Genomic DNA, 16,865 nt, shown 5'->3' with positions numbered 1-16,865 from the left:
AATAGCCTCTGCCGAGGCGCCTACTTGTCGCCTTAGACAGCCTTTCCAAAATCAAGGCATTTGATTGGCGAGATTTGGAGATGGGAGGCTCTGATTGGCTCACTGGGACTCGAACCAGGTCTCCCTCCGTGGATGGGCAGAGCGGGCGGGACTTGAAACCGAATCCCCAGTCTCATTGGCGAGAGGGAAACGCACGAGGTTCTTTCTCGGGGTGTGATTGGCCGTTGCCAGGAGCCGCCCGGCGGGCCTAACGGGGCCCGGTTACGGAAGCCGCGGAGCGCTGCGGACCGGCTCCCTCAGGAAGTTCGCCGTGCGAGCCCCCGTAGCGGCGCAGCGGTCTCGGGCCTAATGGCGGCCAAGGAAGCCAGCGGCGGCGAGGGGCTAGGGCCCGGGGGCGACAAGCCCGTCACCTACTACCGGTTGAGTGAGGTGGCGAAGCGCAACTCCGCGAAGGAGATATGGCTGGTGATCCACGGGCGCGTCTACGATATCACCCGCTTCCTCAATGAGGTGGGGCCCGGGAGGTGGGCGGCCCCGGGGCTGCGGCGAGCCGGGGGGTTCGGGCCCCATGCGGGGGCCGGCGGCGGGCCCGGGGGCGGCCGGGGCGCGCAGCCCCCGCACGGTGCCCAGCGGCCCCATCTCACAGGCCGGGAGACTGAGCCGCCGGGAGCCGGGCGGGAGAGGGGGGGCGGGGAGCGCCCCGGGCCGCCCACGCCACGGGCTCTGCGGCCCTCGCCCCCCGCGCGGGCCCCTGACGTCATGCCGGGGGGTTCGCTCCTCCACCCCCCACCTTTCCCGCTGCCTCCGCCCCACCGCTTCCTAATTTGGGCTGACCTTGAGGCCAGAAGGTCGTGGGTGAATCCCATTGAGCAGGTGCTTGAAACTCGGGTAACCGAGTTTGGGTCTTTTTTTCTTCTTAAAATTTAAACTCCAGGAACCAGAGTTAGGATTTCTTCTGATTTTTATTGAGTTGTAATTGCCACGCAGCAAATTGGGCCCATTGAAAACGCACAGTTTGGTGAGCCCCGTCGAAGAATGCACCCTGGTAATCATGGCCCCATTAAGAAGATTAAGAGGCATTCCAGCCTTGGGAAAAGGTCTCTTGGAAGTCATTTCCTCCACCCCCCATTGCACCCGTGGGGCACCGTGCATGTGTACGGATACATGTACGTGTTACGTGTACTTTGTGCATAGTTTTTCTCTGTGGGTAATTGTCAGTAGCCATTAATAATCTTAGTCATGACTGAAACTCGTGCATAATATGACCTTGTTAGAACTGAATAGTTTTAGATTTTTTTCTTTGAATCAGATATATTGGTAAATTTTTCTTTTCCTCTTCACTTTGGGCCTAGGGGAGACATTTCTGCATCCTGACTCATAAATTAGTAACTGTCACTGTCATCCTGTTGCTCATCGATTTGTTCGAGCGGGCACCAGTAACGTCTCATTGAGAGACTTATTGTTACTGTTTTTGGCATATCCAATACACAGGGGTAGCTTGCCAGGCTCTGCCGTGCGGGCTCGATACTCTCAGTAGCTTGCCCGGCTCTCCAAAAGGAACCCAACTCTGGTTGGCCGTGTGAAAGATGACTGCCCAACTACTGTGCTATCGCTCCAGCCATAAATTAGTAAAAATGTCTAAATCCCAAGTTTCCCCTGAAGAACTTTTTGATTTTTTGAGGTGTCAGGGACTGATCTCAGGGACTCATCACAAGTAAGGTGTGTGTTCTGCCACTGAGATACATCCCTGTCCCCCACAAATCACAATTATTATAAGTTTTGATCTTCAGTCCACACCCAGCAGTGTTCAGAGTTGACTGCTGGCTCCATACTCAGGGATCACTGCTGGTAGAACCCAGGGCACTTAAGTGGTTCAGGGATCGAATTTGGGTTGGCAGCATTGAAGACAATACCTTCCTCGCTGCACTATATCTCCAGCCCGCTAGATCTTGTTATTTAAATCTTCCTAGTGACCAGTAAATGAATAGCCATAAAATTTAATAACTTGTTTTATTTGTATTTATACGACACTTTAGGCTTTTAAAGGTGCTGTTACTGGGTTGGAGAGATTGTACAGCATGTAGGGTGCTTGCCTTGTACTTGGCTGACCTGGGTCGATGTATGCCCCTCTCATCCTGCCAGGAGTGATCCTTGAGCACAGAGCCAGCAGTTAAGCCCTAAGCACACCAGGTGTGGCCCCCAAACAAAAGTGTTATTGCTGGGCTGGAGATCCAATACGGAGGTAGAGCACGCGCCTTCTCAACTGTTGCTTCCTGCCAACTGGTTTAAATCCCTGGCACCACATATGGTCCCTGAGCACTGCCAGGGTGTCACTCTGGATCTCTTCCGCATGTGGCCTCAAACTGCCTCCCAAACAATAATGGGAAAAGTGCTATTTGAGTATTTCATTCCATATGTAGCCAGCTGAGGGTGATTTGGTTGGGAGTGACTCATCCCAGCTAGGAGAAACAGGTTTAGAGAGTTTTGTCATATGGTTGATCCGTGGCAGCCATTTGGGTGGATCCCTTGGTTTCTCTTGTCTGCAGAGTATTCTAGATCCCCCTGCTATCTGAGAATAGAATGTTCCTATTTGTTGTGATTTGGCAGGTTATTTTGGGGGTCTGGGAATGCTAAGCATTTTTTCCATATAAATTAATGCTAATAGTGTTCCTTGGCTCCCAAAATAACCTACCAAATTGTACCAAATGGGAACGTTCCACGTTTGTGAAAGGACAGGGGCCAGCTGGGCGTTCTGGCTTCGAATTTTGGGCCTTAGTTATGTCCTTTTGTGTTTGCCTCATGGTTATGTTTCCTCAGGATGGTAACACGTGTCACTGGTTAGGCAATCTGATTTTTCATTTGTGGTTCCATTGCCCCCATTTCTTCTTAAGTGATTCTGAATAATGAACTTAAAAGGAACACACAGTGCTTAGTAGGGGGCAGGCGGTCTGCCTCAGGAGTGGCGGTTACTGGTCGGGTCAGCACATGCGAATAGAGCCAGAGTCTGTGCAGGTGGGCCCCTGCTGCCACAGTCGGAGCTGTCAGATTTGCCCTGCCATGGTCATTCCTTTCCCCAGCAGTCTCTGTCCCTGTTTCCTTTGCCATCCCCAAGCAGGTTCATTCACTTACTCAGGTGATTATCGAGTGTCTGCAGCATGTCAGATACTATTTCTGTGTGCTGGGCGTGTGGATAAACATTTCCGCCCTTATGGAGATTACAAGAAGCAAAGTAAATAAGGAAGTGTGTACTGTGTTAGGTGTAGTGATGGTTGCTTGGAAGACAAAGCTGGGAGAAGGACTGTGGAATGTAGAAGGGGAGGGTGTGAGGATGCGGGGTTGCCGTTTCAGGTGTGAAGGCTCTGGTGCGGTGACTGAAGGCTGGGGAGGAAGATAGTGGTGCTCGCCTTGCAGGTAGCTGCAGGAAGAGCATTCCTAGTGGAAGGGGCAAGTTCAAAGGCTTGAGGAAGGGGCTGGGAGGCTGTTGAAGCCGTATCATACATAGATGAGGTTGGCCTGATGGGGCGTGGAGGAAGAAGGTGTTATTTATTTATTTATTTATTTATTTTTTGGTTTTTGCTTTTTGGGTCACATCTGGCGATGCTCAGATGTTACTCCTGGCTTACTGGCTCTGCACTCAGGAATTAACCCTGGCGGTGCTCAGGGGATCTTATGGGATGCTGGGAATCAAATCGTGTTGGCCGTATGCAAGGCAAACGCCCTACCCCCTGTGCTATCACTCTAGTCCCAGAGGAAGAAAGTTTTGCAGATATGTATATGTGTTTTTTTAGGAAGGATTTAGATTTTCTGAGATGGGAAGCCACTGGAGCAGAGAAGTGACATGTGACTTAATGATTTTGTGGTGTCACTTTCGCCTGCATTTTGAGACTGAAGGACAAACTTGAACTCAATTATAAGTAGGAATTCAGCCCAGGGGGGCTAGTGAGGGTGTCAGCTTGGAAAGTCCTATGGTGATAGAGCCTGTTATTGCGCTGGATTTGGCGAGGGCGGGAAGGAGCCAAGGATGGCACCTTCCTCTGGAAGAGAAGGGGGAGGACGTATCTTTTTTCTCCAACCTATAGTTTCTATGGGCTCCTCCTAATCTTAATGCCCTATACCTATATATTGTTCTTCAAAAAAATATTAATGCACGTGATTACAGTGTCATCCTGTACTTTAAATGTAATCACTTAGAATTGGTAATATAAATGAGTTATCTTTGGGAGGCTGTGCAAACGCAGCGGGGCTCTGTCTCTCCCGCCGCCCCTGTTCGGTAGTCTCAGGTGCTCTCATTCCACTTCCCCCACCCTGGGAAGGTCGATGGCCATGGGCAGGCGAAGGAAGGAACAAGGGCCAGGCCTGTTGGTCTCAGTTGCAGTTTATTTCATTCCCATCTCCGCTCTCCTGATTCTCCTCCTGCTTCTCTCTCCCCCATGCTACTCATTCTCTTTCTCAATCTCTCACCATTCTCCTTCTCCTCTTGGCCCCGGATCTGGATCCCCCAGCTCACTTTTACAGCCCATTAAATCCCAAAGCATGAGAGGTTGGGGCTTACACATAGGTGTGGTCACAATCAATAGGGGTAAAGTCTTTCCCTCAGGGGAAGCTGCTTCTAAGACAGATTCTCTTTCAGCAGAACGACCCACCCAAGAGTGGAATCCCATGGGTGTGTTTTTCCTCTCCTTGTCCAACAAACATATAAGCATTCATAATATTAATCATTTTTTTTTTCTTTTTGGGTCACACCTGGCGATGCACAGGGGTTACTCCTGGCTCTGCACTCAGGAATTACCCCTGGCCGTGCTCAGGGGACCATATGGGATGCTGGGATTTGAACCCGGGTCGGCCGCGTGCAAGGCAAACGCCCTACCCGCTGTGCTATCTCTCCAGCCCCAATATTAATCATTTTGTATGTACACAGTAAGAGATACACTAAGCTTATAGAATTGCTCTCCTGGGGTCATCTCGATCTCAGACTACGGTGCTCAAGCCAGATTAGTCTTCCCTATCCCTAACAGGGTCCTAGTCTTGTCCTTACTTTTGGATCATGACAGTATTTGTCTATGATCAAGCTTTTAACTTAGATTTAAGAATCGTGGCACTTTGGCCTGGCCCATTTTGATGCCAGGGTAGCTCACAGCTTGCCCTGGGTCTATTCACTCCCTCGTCGGGACCCTGCTTTTGGAGTGCTAGAAACTAAGGGCAACCGAGGCTTAAGTCGAGAAAGCAGATGCCAATTAAATCCCAAATTACATCATCATCATTGACCCATCTTCGATTCCTCCCCCTCTCAGAGAGCCCGGCAAGCTGCCGAGAGCATCGTGCCCACATGGCAGAACCTGGCAAGCTACCCATGGCATATTTGATATGCCAGAAACGGTAACAGTAAGTCTCACAATGAGAGACGTTACTAGTGCCCGCTTGAGCTCATCGGGATGACAGTGTCAGTGATATTATCATCATCATCCCATTGATTGTCAATTTTCTCGAGCGGTCTCAGTAATGTCTCCATTCGTCCTAGACCTGAGATTTTAGAAGCCTCTCTTTACTCGTCCTTCCCAATGGTGCCGCATTGGAAGCTCTTTCAGGGTCAGGGGAATGAGACCCATCATTGTTACTGGTTTTTGCATATGAATATGCCGCGGGAAGCTTGCTATGCTCTCCCGCTCTCCCATGCGGGCAGGGGCAGGAAACTCTCAGTAGCTTGCCAGGTTCTCTGAGAGGGAGAACTAGGCTATAAGATGTCCGGGAGCTTGGTTTTATAGTCTCAGGATGTTGGCCACTGATGGAATTACACGGCACCGGGGGCAGTTTCTGGGTGTGACCGCCTAGCTACTGGGAAATGGGGGATCAGTCTAGATCCGAGCAGGTTTGGAGATCTCAGCCCCAGGTCCCACTCCCCCAAATTCCAAGTTACAAAGCATAATATTAGCTGTCTTCCCATGTCTGTACGAAAAGGACATTGCTTTAAAGTAAACTATTCAAAAGACTTAAGGAGAGGAGAAAGGCAATATTTCACGCATACATATAAAATCACAGATTTCTGAGGAATCTGACCTTATACGTTAACAGAGTCTGATTAGGAGAAAAAGGTGATAGACCAGCTGGGGAAGAAAGCACAGAGAGGAGTTTACAGTAAAGACAGTGGAATGGAAGTGCCTCAGGAGCACTGTGCACATTCCCCACCACCAGTATCCCCAGTATACCCCCTCCTTTCCCACCCTCCCCCTGCCTCCATGGCAGACAATATTCCCCATACCCTCTCTCTACTTTTGGGCATTATGGCTTGCAGCACAGACACTGAGAGGTCATTGTGTTTGGTCCATTATCTACTTTTGGCACACATCTCCCATCCAGACTGATTCCTCCAGCTATCATTTTCTTAGTGATCCCTTCTGTATTTCATCTGCCTTCTCCGCTCATGAAGCAGGCTTCCAGCTATGGAGTAATCCCCTGGCCTTTGTATCTACTGTCCTTGGGTGTCAGCCTCATGTGATGTTCTTCTGTACTCCACAAATGAGTGCAGTCCCGTGTCTGTCCCTGTCTTTCTGACTCATTTCACTTAGCATGATACTCTAAATGTTGAGTAGATGAGTCGTGCAGCTGCACGCGTCAGGGCTGTGGTGTGGCCCTTAATCTGGTGCAGGCCAGTGTGGGAGCTGCTGCCCCCTCCCCCACTTCCAGAGAGGTCCATTGGTGTCAGCTGAGGTGAACCTCACCTGGACCGTTAGATCTGTGAGCAGGTGGTCGGCATATTTGGGATTTCTTATTCTGAGGGCTTAACGTGTAATTTCTCTTTCAACCCTCCCAGCCTCCTATTCAGAGGTGAGAAAACTGGGCAGAGAGAGTTTTTGCAAATTCATAAGGTTAAGGGGTGCGGTAGGGTTTGAACCGAAGTAGTCGGATTTAATAAGCCTGCGCCCCTTATGTTAAGGTTGGTGTTAGTTTTTTTCCACTGTAGAGTATGGAATTAGGTTTCTTTAGATTTTAAAATTGGATGGATTGAGAGTATGATGCAGGTCTTCTTTACTGGAACTGGATAATTTTTTCATTTTTGAATAGATCATACTAAGAAAAGCCTCTTCCACTATATGGGATGCTGGGGATACAACCCAGGTTGGCCTACCCATTGGGCTGTATTTCTAGCCCACTTGTTTATTTTCCAAATTGGATCATTTGTTCATTGCACTGCACTGTCATCCCATTGTTCATCTATTTCCTCGATCGGGCACCAGTAACGTCTCCATTGAGTCTTGTTGTTACTAGTTTTGGCATATCGAATACACCACAGGGAGCTTGCCAGGCTCTGCCGTGCGGGTGGGATACTGTCTGTAGTTTCCTCCGAGAGGGATGGAGGAATTGAACCTGGGTCGGCCGAGTGCAGGGCAAACGCCCTACCCACTGTGCTATCACTCCAGTCTGTTTGTTCATTATTGACCTGAAAATTTTCTGTACATACTCCAGATGTGAGTCCTTTCAGATACCTATGCTGTGAATGATTTCTTTTAGTCTCTCTTTTTCCTTTGTTTTGGGGCCGTACCCAGTGTTGCTCAGAGGCCAGTCTCTGTACTCAGGGACTTCTGGCTCTCTGCTTAGCACCACATCTGTTGGTGCTTAGGGAACTGTAGATGGTGCCAGCATTCCAACCATTATCACGGTCACAGCCGCATGCAAGGCAAATGCTTTAACCTCTGTACTTCTCTGACCCTCAGGCTTGTGTTTTGCACTTTCATTTTCTTAAATGTCTCCCCCCCAACTTTATTTAAACACTGTGATTTACAAAGTTGTTCGTGATGGTTGGATCTATTCCAACACCAATCCCACCACCACTGTCACCTTCCCATCACCGCTGTCTCCGTTTTCCCAACCACCCCTTAAGTCTGCCCCTGCAGCAGGCCCACAATAATTGATTTTATATTTCTTGTTACCACTAAATGGCTAATGGGATGATCAGAAAATACTTCAGTAAAAGAAAATTCATGAAAATGGTTGTACGTTACCATGGGGACATTAAGTCCTTGTCTGAGGGTTTACTCAGCTGTTGTTGCAAGCTAAGCCTTCTGTGTTAATGTTTTTTTAGTCAAGATGGGTTGGTTTCTGCGTTCCGTTCAATCTGTGTGCTCCTACTGGGATATTGGTACTGTAGGATTTGAAGGTGTCACTCCGGAACATGCAGAGTGTTTAGCTGGGCAGCACTGGCGCAGGCACGGTGGCAGCTGTTGGGGTGTGAGTGCGGCTGTTGGGGCGTTGGTAGGGCGGGGACCTAAGGTTGCCCCAGGGGTCTCCGCCAGGACCATGTATCTGAGAATGTTTTTGCAGCTAGTTAATCTCTTTCAAGATTCAATTATGAGTCACTGCAGCAGGGCTGGTAGGTGAGCTTATGTGGTGGCAGTGGGACATGGGTTAAAAGTCTTCTGAAGAAGGAATAGGGAGATAGTACGGGGCTTACTACATCCACCCGACCTAGGTTCCGTTCCCGTCCAGAGCCTCACCTGGTATGTAGCCCTGGAGCCCCCAAGCATCAGCCGGTATGGCCCCGAGCCCAGCTGCCCTGTGGACCCAGGTACTACAGGACCCAAGCAGTACCACGGCTCAGGCCTGGTTTGCTGTTACCAAGTGGCCCCCAGGCTCGCTGAGCCCTTCTCTGAAGGCTTCCCCCCCAAAAAGAAAATTTTGGTGCATCCTTAGATCTAGCACTGTCGGTAGCACTGTGGTCCCATTGCTCATTGATTTGCTCGAGCAGGCACCAGTAACGTCTCCACTGTGAGACTTGTTACTGTCTTTGGCATACCAAATACGCCACGGGGAGCTTGCCAGGCTCTGCAGTGCGGGTGGGATACTCTTTGTAGCTTGCCGGGCTCTCTGAGAGGGACAGAGGAATCAAACCCGGGTCGGCCGCATGCAAGGCCTTACCCACTGTGCTATCACTCCAGTCATTCTTACATGTATGAAATATAATTTGAATGACTGATGCTAATTATTGTGGTTCAAGTGTTTAGTTCCGGTTTCCTGCTTGGCCACTAAATAGTTGTATAACTTTGGGCAAATATGCTTTGTAAAGGTCCTCTCCTGTAAATACAGGCCATAGTCCCTGTTTACATTTGTGACAGTTAATTTTGATAACGCATGTAAAGGCCTTATACTGACATTAAAAATTCAATAAATGCTAGCCATTTGTTTTAGTCTTAATTTAAAAAATCATGCTGGTTTTTGAATGTCTTTTGATTGCTTCCTAAGTGCTTACCGCACTGAAGCCGAAGTGAAGAGAAGGTGCGTTAGGCAGACGCCTTAGGCTTGTATGGAAGATGAGTTCTTACACCAGTAATAACTGTGCAAATTGGAGAGCTTGTCTGACCTCCAGATCAGGACAAAGGCTCTGTTACACCCAGCCCTACTCTCCTCCATGACCGGCTCGGTGCCATTTGATCATCCCTTGCTTGGCTGCTATAATGCTTGGACTCTTCCCATGTGGGTAATTCCAGGGAAGTAAGACGGAAGCCTAACATCCAGGGCCGGATCGAGCTCACTGCTCCAGAGGGCGTGCTTGGTTAGACCTCCAGCACCGCCAGCAGCAGTCACTGAGTATGAAGCGGGAAGGCTGGAAATTAAGTAATTTCTGAGCACCACAGGATATGGCACTGAAATGAAACACATATTAACCTCTAGCACTGTCTAGGTTAGATGCCTTGGTCGACAGATTGGCTTTATTTCTTTAGTCTGTGCCATGGGTGCTTCACACACCATCGAGGAGCAAGGGCGGAGAGTGGGCGCCCAGCATGGTGGGTGGGCTTGAGCTCACTGTGCTCTAGAATCCAGCCCTGGGCAGTGGAGAGTGATGGGGCAGGCTCGGGGGAAGTTGTGGGGGTACTTTTCTGTTTGAGTCAAGAAGTGGTTCCCAAGGGGATACTTGGTGTTCTTTGTTTTGAGGACAGTAGGCCAAATACGTTTGGGAACCTCCCAACTTACGGTAGAATTGGAATTGTTATGATTACCATGAAGATGCCTCATGAATTGTGGCACTCTGTAACAGTGAGGCTGGGGAAGAGTGGGTGACAGGTATGTTTGGCTCTGCAGTCTTGAATGCAGTGGGGACTTGGCCAGGGTCACACCCTGTCTAGCACTAGTCTCCTCGGTGATGCCCTGTCTAACTGGACTCATTCTAATCCAGATGCAAATAATGTGCATCTGCCCCATTTCCTTCTGTCCACTACCCAGGGCTATTATCTTTCCGGCTGCCATATCTTGTATTTATTTTAAAACTATTGTGAACAGTTCTGTGTGTAAATCACAAACTATCACAAAATTGTTCACATAGTTGTTTCAGGTATTGAGCATTCCCAGCGCCAGTGTGCCCTTCCCCACCAGTGTCCCTAGTCTCCCACCCCCCACAGCCTGCTCCCTTAGCAGCACTAATTAATTTATATTGCTTCTTACAACCTGTGTCTCCTAATAGTGTTGCTAAAGTCATGCCCAGAGGCCGTTACTGAGCTGTTGGGTGCCTTGGGCCTTCTACTACTGCTTTCACTCTTTAAAAAAAAAAATTATTATTATTAATTTTTTTTTTTTTGAATCACCATGTGGAAAGTTACAAAACTTTCAGGCTTAAGTCTCAGTTACACAATGCTCAAACATCCATTCCTTCACCAGTGCACATATTCCACCACCAAGAACACAGTAAACGTCCCCCCACCCCCTCAGCCCCCCACCCCGCCTGTGTATCTGATACATTTCACTTTACTTTCTCTTTACTTTGATTACATTCAATATTTCTACAAAAAACTCACTTTGAAGTTTCCCCCCCCTCCAAAGTCGGACTTGCTGGAAAGGAAGCATTTGATAATTTGTTTTCCATTGCTGAGAATGAAGAGATATGAGGTTGTGTGGCTACAGTAGCGGCCTCGAGGTTTTGGATTTCTGTATTTTAGTATTTTAGTAACTAAGTCCAGAGAAATTTCTGCCAGAAGTTAGATCATTACTAGCTCAAACCTCTTTGTTACTTCATATTCCACATATGAGTGCAATCTATGTCTGTCTCTTTCTTTCTGACTCATTTCACTCAACATGATACTTTCCATGTTGATCCACTTAATATGGAAATTTCATGACTTCATCTTTTCTAACAGCTGCATAGTGTTCCATTGTGTAGATGTACCAAAGTTTTCTTTAACCAGTCATCTGTTTTTTTGGCCGCTCCAGTTTTTCCCAGATTGTGGCTATTGTAAACAGTGCTGCAATGAACATAGAAATGCAGATGCCATTTCTACTATTCCTTTTTGCCTCTTCGGGATATATTCCCAGGAGTGGTATTGCTGGGTCAAATGGGAGCTCAATTTCTAATTTCTTGAGAATTGTCCATATTGTTTTTCAAAAGGGCTGAACAAATCAGCATTCCCACCAGCAGTGAAGAAGAGTCCCTTTCTCCCCACATCCACGCCAACACCGGTCGCTTTTGTTTTTTGGGAGGTCGCTTTTGTTTTTTGGGATGTGGGCCAGTCTCTGTGGTGTGAGGTGGTATCTCATTGTTGTTTTGATCTGCATCTCCCTGATGATTAGTGATGTCGAGCATTTTCTCATGTGCCTCTCAGCCATTCGGATTTCTTCTTTGGGGAAGTTTCTGTTCATTTCATCACCCCATTTTTTTAAAATTAATTTATTATTTTATTGAATCACCATGTGGAAAGTTACAAAGCTTTCAGGTTTAAGTCTCAGTTATACAATGCTCGAACACCCATCCCTTCACCAGTGCACATATTCCACCACCAAGAATCACAGTATACTTCCCACCTTCCCCCCACTTCCCCAGCCCCCACCCCGCATGTGTAACTGGTAAATTTCACTTTACTTTCACTTTACTTTGATTACATTCAATATTTCAACAAAAAACTCACTATTATTGATTTGGAGTTTCTCTTCCCTAAAGTTGATCTGCTGAAAAGAAAGCATTTGATAATTTGTTTTCCATTGCCGAGAATGAAGAGATATGAGGTCGAGAGACCACACTAGCAGCCACATGGTTTTGGATTTCTGTATTTTAGTATTTTAGTAACTAAGTCCAGAGAAATATGTCAGATATTGCAACATTGTAAGCTTGTACCTCTCAGCTACTTTATATTCCACATATGAGTGCAATCGTTCTATGTCTGTCTCTTTCTTTCTGACTCATTTCACTCAGCATGATACTTTCCATGTTGATCCACTTACATGCAGATTTCATGACTTCATGTTTTCTGACAGCTACGTAGTAGTATTCCATTGTGTAGATATACCAGAGTTTCTTTAGCCAGTCATCTGTTTTTGCATCACCCCATTTTTTTATCGGGTCGGCAGTTTTCTTGTGGAGTTCAACCAGTGCCTTGTATATCCTTGATATCAACCCCTTATTGGATGGGTATTGGGTAAATGTCCTTTCCCATTCTGTAGGCTGTCTTTGTACACTCACTGAAGCTCAGTGGCCTTCAGTTTTCCCATCTAATGTTTGTGTTTCTCCTGGGCTGGCAGGTCTGTGAGTCTGGAGGTGTTGTGGCTGCCTGCTTCAGGGGCTTTGGAGCTGGGACGATCAACTGCTGGGGTCTCTCTGGCATCTCTGGGATCAGTCCTGAAACAGGGTCATTTCTCTGGCAGTCACAGGAGCCAGGTGTGGGTGGGTAAAACGCTGGGCCTTTGGCAGGGCCAGGAGTTCATCTGCCCCATCCCAGTAGCGTCCAGAGATCGGCCCAGCTGTGGCCAGGCCTTCCTGGGATAACTCATGCTGGTCTCTATCTTATTTTGATGAGGTATTCTGCTAATTTATTTGGCGAGTGATTGCTTTTTATATCACTCAGACTAATTTTGCAGCTTCTGGCATCTTACATGTTTCTAGATTTCATTTTTCCAAGTCTTCAGTGTATCCCTATTGTTACATTTTTATTGCATCAGTGTAGAATTTTCACCTACAGAGAACATCATTATTTTCCTAACACCATTTTTGTCCTGAAACTCTTCCTACACATCCTTCATATTCTCTTCTCTGCCCAGTCTCCTATCCTTTCCATTGAGTTAGTCATCTGGATTATTGCAGGAGGGAGAGGTTGAGGGGAACACACACACATGCACCCCTGGGAGTGCTCAAGCCTTATTCCTTGTTCTGTTCTCAGTTCTCAGAAATCATGTCCTGATGGGGGACCACATGGGGTACCAGGGATTGAACTTGGGTTGGCCTCATGCAAGGCACGTGCCCTATCCACTGTACTATTATTCTGGCCCTGGAAGTCTTTTTTTTCTTTTTCCAATGAATATTTATTGAAAATCAATGTATAGAGACATTAAGTGCTGTCATTCTTTTTTTTAAATTTAGTTGTTTTTATAAGTGGCTGGAGTGATAGCACAGCGGAAGGGCATTCGCCTTGAACGTGGCCAGTCCATGTTCGATTCCTCCGTCCCTCTCAGATATCCCGGCAAGCTATGGAGAGTATCACACCTGCACGCCAGAGCCTGCAAGCTACCTGTGGTGTAATCAATATGCCAGAAACAGTAACAATGAGTCTCACAATGAGGGATGTTACTGTTGCCCACTAGAGCAAATTGATAAGCAACGGAATGACAATGACAGTTTTTATTAGTGAATCACCGTGAGGTATGGTTACAAACTTATGAACTTTCTTGTTTGCATTTCAGTCATACAATGATCATTTGCCCATCCCTCAACCAGTGCCCTTTCTCCTCCACCAATGTTCCCAGCATCCCTCCCATCCATCTTCCACCACCCACCCCACTTCTGCTGCAGGGCATTCCCTTTTGTTCTCTCTCCTTTTGGTTGTTGTGGTTTGGGGACCAAATGGGATGCTGGGAATTGAACCTGGGTTTGTCCAGCCGCATGCTAGGCAAATGCCCCACCAGCTTTACTATCTCTCCAGCCCCTGTCTCAGTGGCTTTTGTTGGGTTTCTCCAAGCTAGGTAAGACTCCATTGCTAGGGATGTTGACAAGGGGGTGGGGTAGACTTGGGAGTGGTTGAGGATCCTCTTTGAAAACTTTTTTTTGACCTTTGTCCCTGCTGGGTTTTGTCCTGGTGGGTCCAGCTTTCTCTGGTCTGGGCTGGCCTCAGAAGGTTAATCAGATTAGAGGAAGGAATTGAGGGTTCTGCAGTAATTTCCTTTAGTTCCAGTCTCCTCAGGGTCTGCTGCTGGAGAATGTCTTAACAGGCCTTGCTTTCTGCATCCACAGCTGGATCAGCCTTCGGACTAGGGGCTTTATTCATACGAATACGAATTTCACTGCATGATATTGGGGTGGGGGCTCTTCCCTAATCCACCTGCCTACATCATATCCCCCATAGGGATTTCTTTATTTTATGAATTTATTTATTTATTTATTTATTTTTGGGTCACACCTGGCATTGCACAGGGGTTACTCCTGGCTCTGCCTCGGGAATTCCTCCTGGGGTGCTCAGGGGACCATATGGGATGCTGGGAATTGAACCCGGGTCAGCCGCGTGCAAGGCAAACGCCCTACCCACTGTGCTATCGCTCCAGGCCTCCCCCCCACTCCCCATCGGGATTTCTGCTTTAAAGTAAATTATTCAAAAGGCATAAAGAGGGGAGAAAGGCAATGTTATAATATTCAGTGTCCTAGGAAGGTCTGACCTTACAAATTAGCAGAGTCAGATTAAGGGAAAGCCGCGGATTAACTGTTTTGGGGAAGAGAGCATAGGGAAGTGATTATAGCTAAACAAAGGGATGGGAGAGATTCGGGAACACCTTGATGGGTGTGCCTGGGGTAAGCCTAAACTCCAAACCAAAACCGGGACAAGCTACTCATGGCAAGGGGGGAGAGGAGAAAGTAATGTCATCCTACATCTCCCCCTTTTCTGTTTAAAAAAAAAAATACCTAAAAAAAATAAAGGGAGACTGGTCAGAGTTCTGTGTTCTTTAACTTCATGCTGACAAAGGGGCTGTAGGTCCTGCCCGCACAGTGAAATCTCATGCTACCTCAGTTTTAATGGGGCCCAGGCAGTGAAAGCATATATCAGAAGTCCTTTTAAGGCAAAAAATACTCTTACATGTGCTTACTCATCCATTCAAAGGACAAGTTTTCTCTTTTCATTTTATTTTTTTGAGCCACATTTAGCCATGCTCAGCAGCTACTCCTGTCTGTGTACTCAGGGTTTGTTTTTTTGAGGATTTCAGGGTACTGCACGAGGCCAGGGTTCAAACCAGGCCTCCTGCATGCAAAATATGTGTTCAGCCCACTGAGCTGTTGCTCTGGCCTTCATTTCTGTGTGTGTGTGTGTGTGTGTGTGTGTGTGTGTGTATTTAATTTTGCGGACCATGGTATATGGGCAGAGCCTGGCAAGCTACCTGTGGCATATTCAACATGCTAAAAACTGTAACAATACCTCTCATTTCCCTGACACTGAAAAGACAAAGAGAGGCTGCTAAAAATCTCAGGACTGGGAGGCATGGATACATAACCGCTGCTCACCAGTAAATTGACTAACAACAGGATGACAATGATATAGTGTTGCTATAATAAAGTTTTTGTTTTTGTTTTGGGTCACACCCAGCTGTGTTCAGGGCTTATTCCTGCTCTATAGGCTCAGGGATCATTGTTGGTTTGGGGGATAAGTGAAGTTTTTTTTTTAAATTTTTTTTTTTTCTTTTTGGGTCACACCCAGCAATGCTCAGGGGTTACTTCTGGCTTTGCACTCAGGAATTACTCCTGGCAGTGCTTGGGGGACCATATGGGATGCCGAGGATCGAACCAAGGTCGGCCGCATGCAAGGCAAATGCCCTACCTGCTGTGCTATCAGGCAACAAAAAACTAAGTGAAGTTTTTTGTTGTTGTTTTTGACTTTTTGGGTCACACCCAGTGATGCTCAAGTGTTGTTCCTGGCTCTGCACTCAGTAATCACGTCTGGCAGTGCCTGGGGGAACCATACGGAATGGGGTGGTTACTGAATCTGGGTTGGTCATGTGCAAAGCAAATGCTTTAGTTGCTGTATTGTTATTATTATATTTTTTTGCCCCCCCCCCCCACTAGGCATTGCACAGGGGTTACTTCTGCCTCAATGCACTCAGGAATTACCCCTGGTGGTGCTCAGGAGACCATATGGGATGCTGAGGATCTGAGTTAGCCACTCGAAAGGCAAACACCCTACCTGCTGTGCAATAGCACCTGCCCCCAGCCGCTGTATTATTGCTCTGGCCCCCGGCAGTGAAGTTTTCATTGGTATAGACACATGTGCAGTTATAAAAAATAATAATGATCCCTTTCCCATTCTCCTTCCACACCTCCATTATAGCATTTTGCAGAACTGTAGTATAAAATAACTGTTTATTGGCATTGGTACACTCCATAGATCTTGATTTTCCCAGTTTTACTTCCACTTTAGTTTTTTAAAGAAAACACAGGATGAATTAATTTGCAGAGTCAAGAGTCACTTGTACTTGATTATAGTACTCAACATGCAGATCTCATCTACTGCCATATAGAAATGGTGCTCTGCTTCTTCCCTTGATTGTTTAATCCAGACAGAATTATTTTCAGGCAACCTTTAGCTATACACCTGCCAGAAATTAATGTCTCTCTCCCTTTTTTTGCGTGAGAGGGCTGGGGTACATCTGCCAGGGGTGGTCCCTGAGTGCATAGCCAGGAGAAACCCCTGAACATCACCAGGTGTGGCCCGCCCCTCCCAACCACTCCCCTCCTCCCCCAAGAAGAACAACTCTTTTTTTTTTTTTTTTTTTTTTTTTGCTATTTGGGTCACACCCAGCGATGCTCAGGGGTTACTCCTGGCTTTGCACTCAGGAATTACTCCTGGCAGTGCTCGGGGGACCATATGGGATGCCGGGGATCGAACCCGGGTCGGCCGCGTGCAAGGCAAACGCCCTCC

The 16,865-nt window shown here is 47.3% G+C and overlaps 1 protein-coding gene across 1 annotated transcript in view; it reads left to right on the top strand.

The window, feature by feature from the left end:
- The first annotated feature begins 245 nt into the window (after window positions 1–245).
- LOC101545270 (cytochrome b5 type B) overlaps window positions 246–16,865 on the top strand; it is a 39,882-nt gene continuing 23,262 nt past the window's right edge. The window contains exon 1 of the mRNA XM_004600562.3: window positions 246–510. Within this exon, the coding sequence (XP_004600619.2) occupies window positions 349–510 (162 nt within the window). The 5' untranslated portion in view covers window positions 246–348. The remainder of the gene's footprint in view (window positions 511–16,865) is intronic.

This window comes from Sorex araneus, chromosome 8, assembly GCF_027595985.1.
Source record: "Sorex araneus isolate mSorAra2 chromosome 8, mSorAra2.pri, whole genome shotgun sequence".
In the NCBI taxonomy this organism is placed as follows: domain Eukaryota; kingdom Metazoa; phylum Chordata; class Mammalia; order Eulipotyphla; family Soricidae; genus Sorex; species Sorex araneus.
Note: the sequence above shows the minus strand (reverse complement) of the source record. Positions and strands in the feature narration are given on the sequence as shown.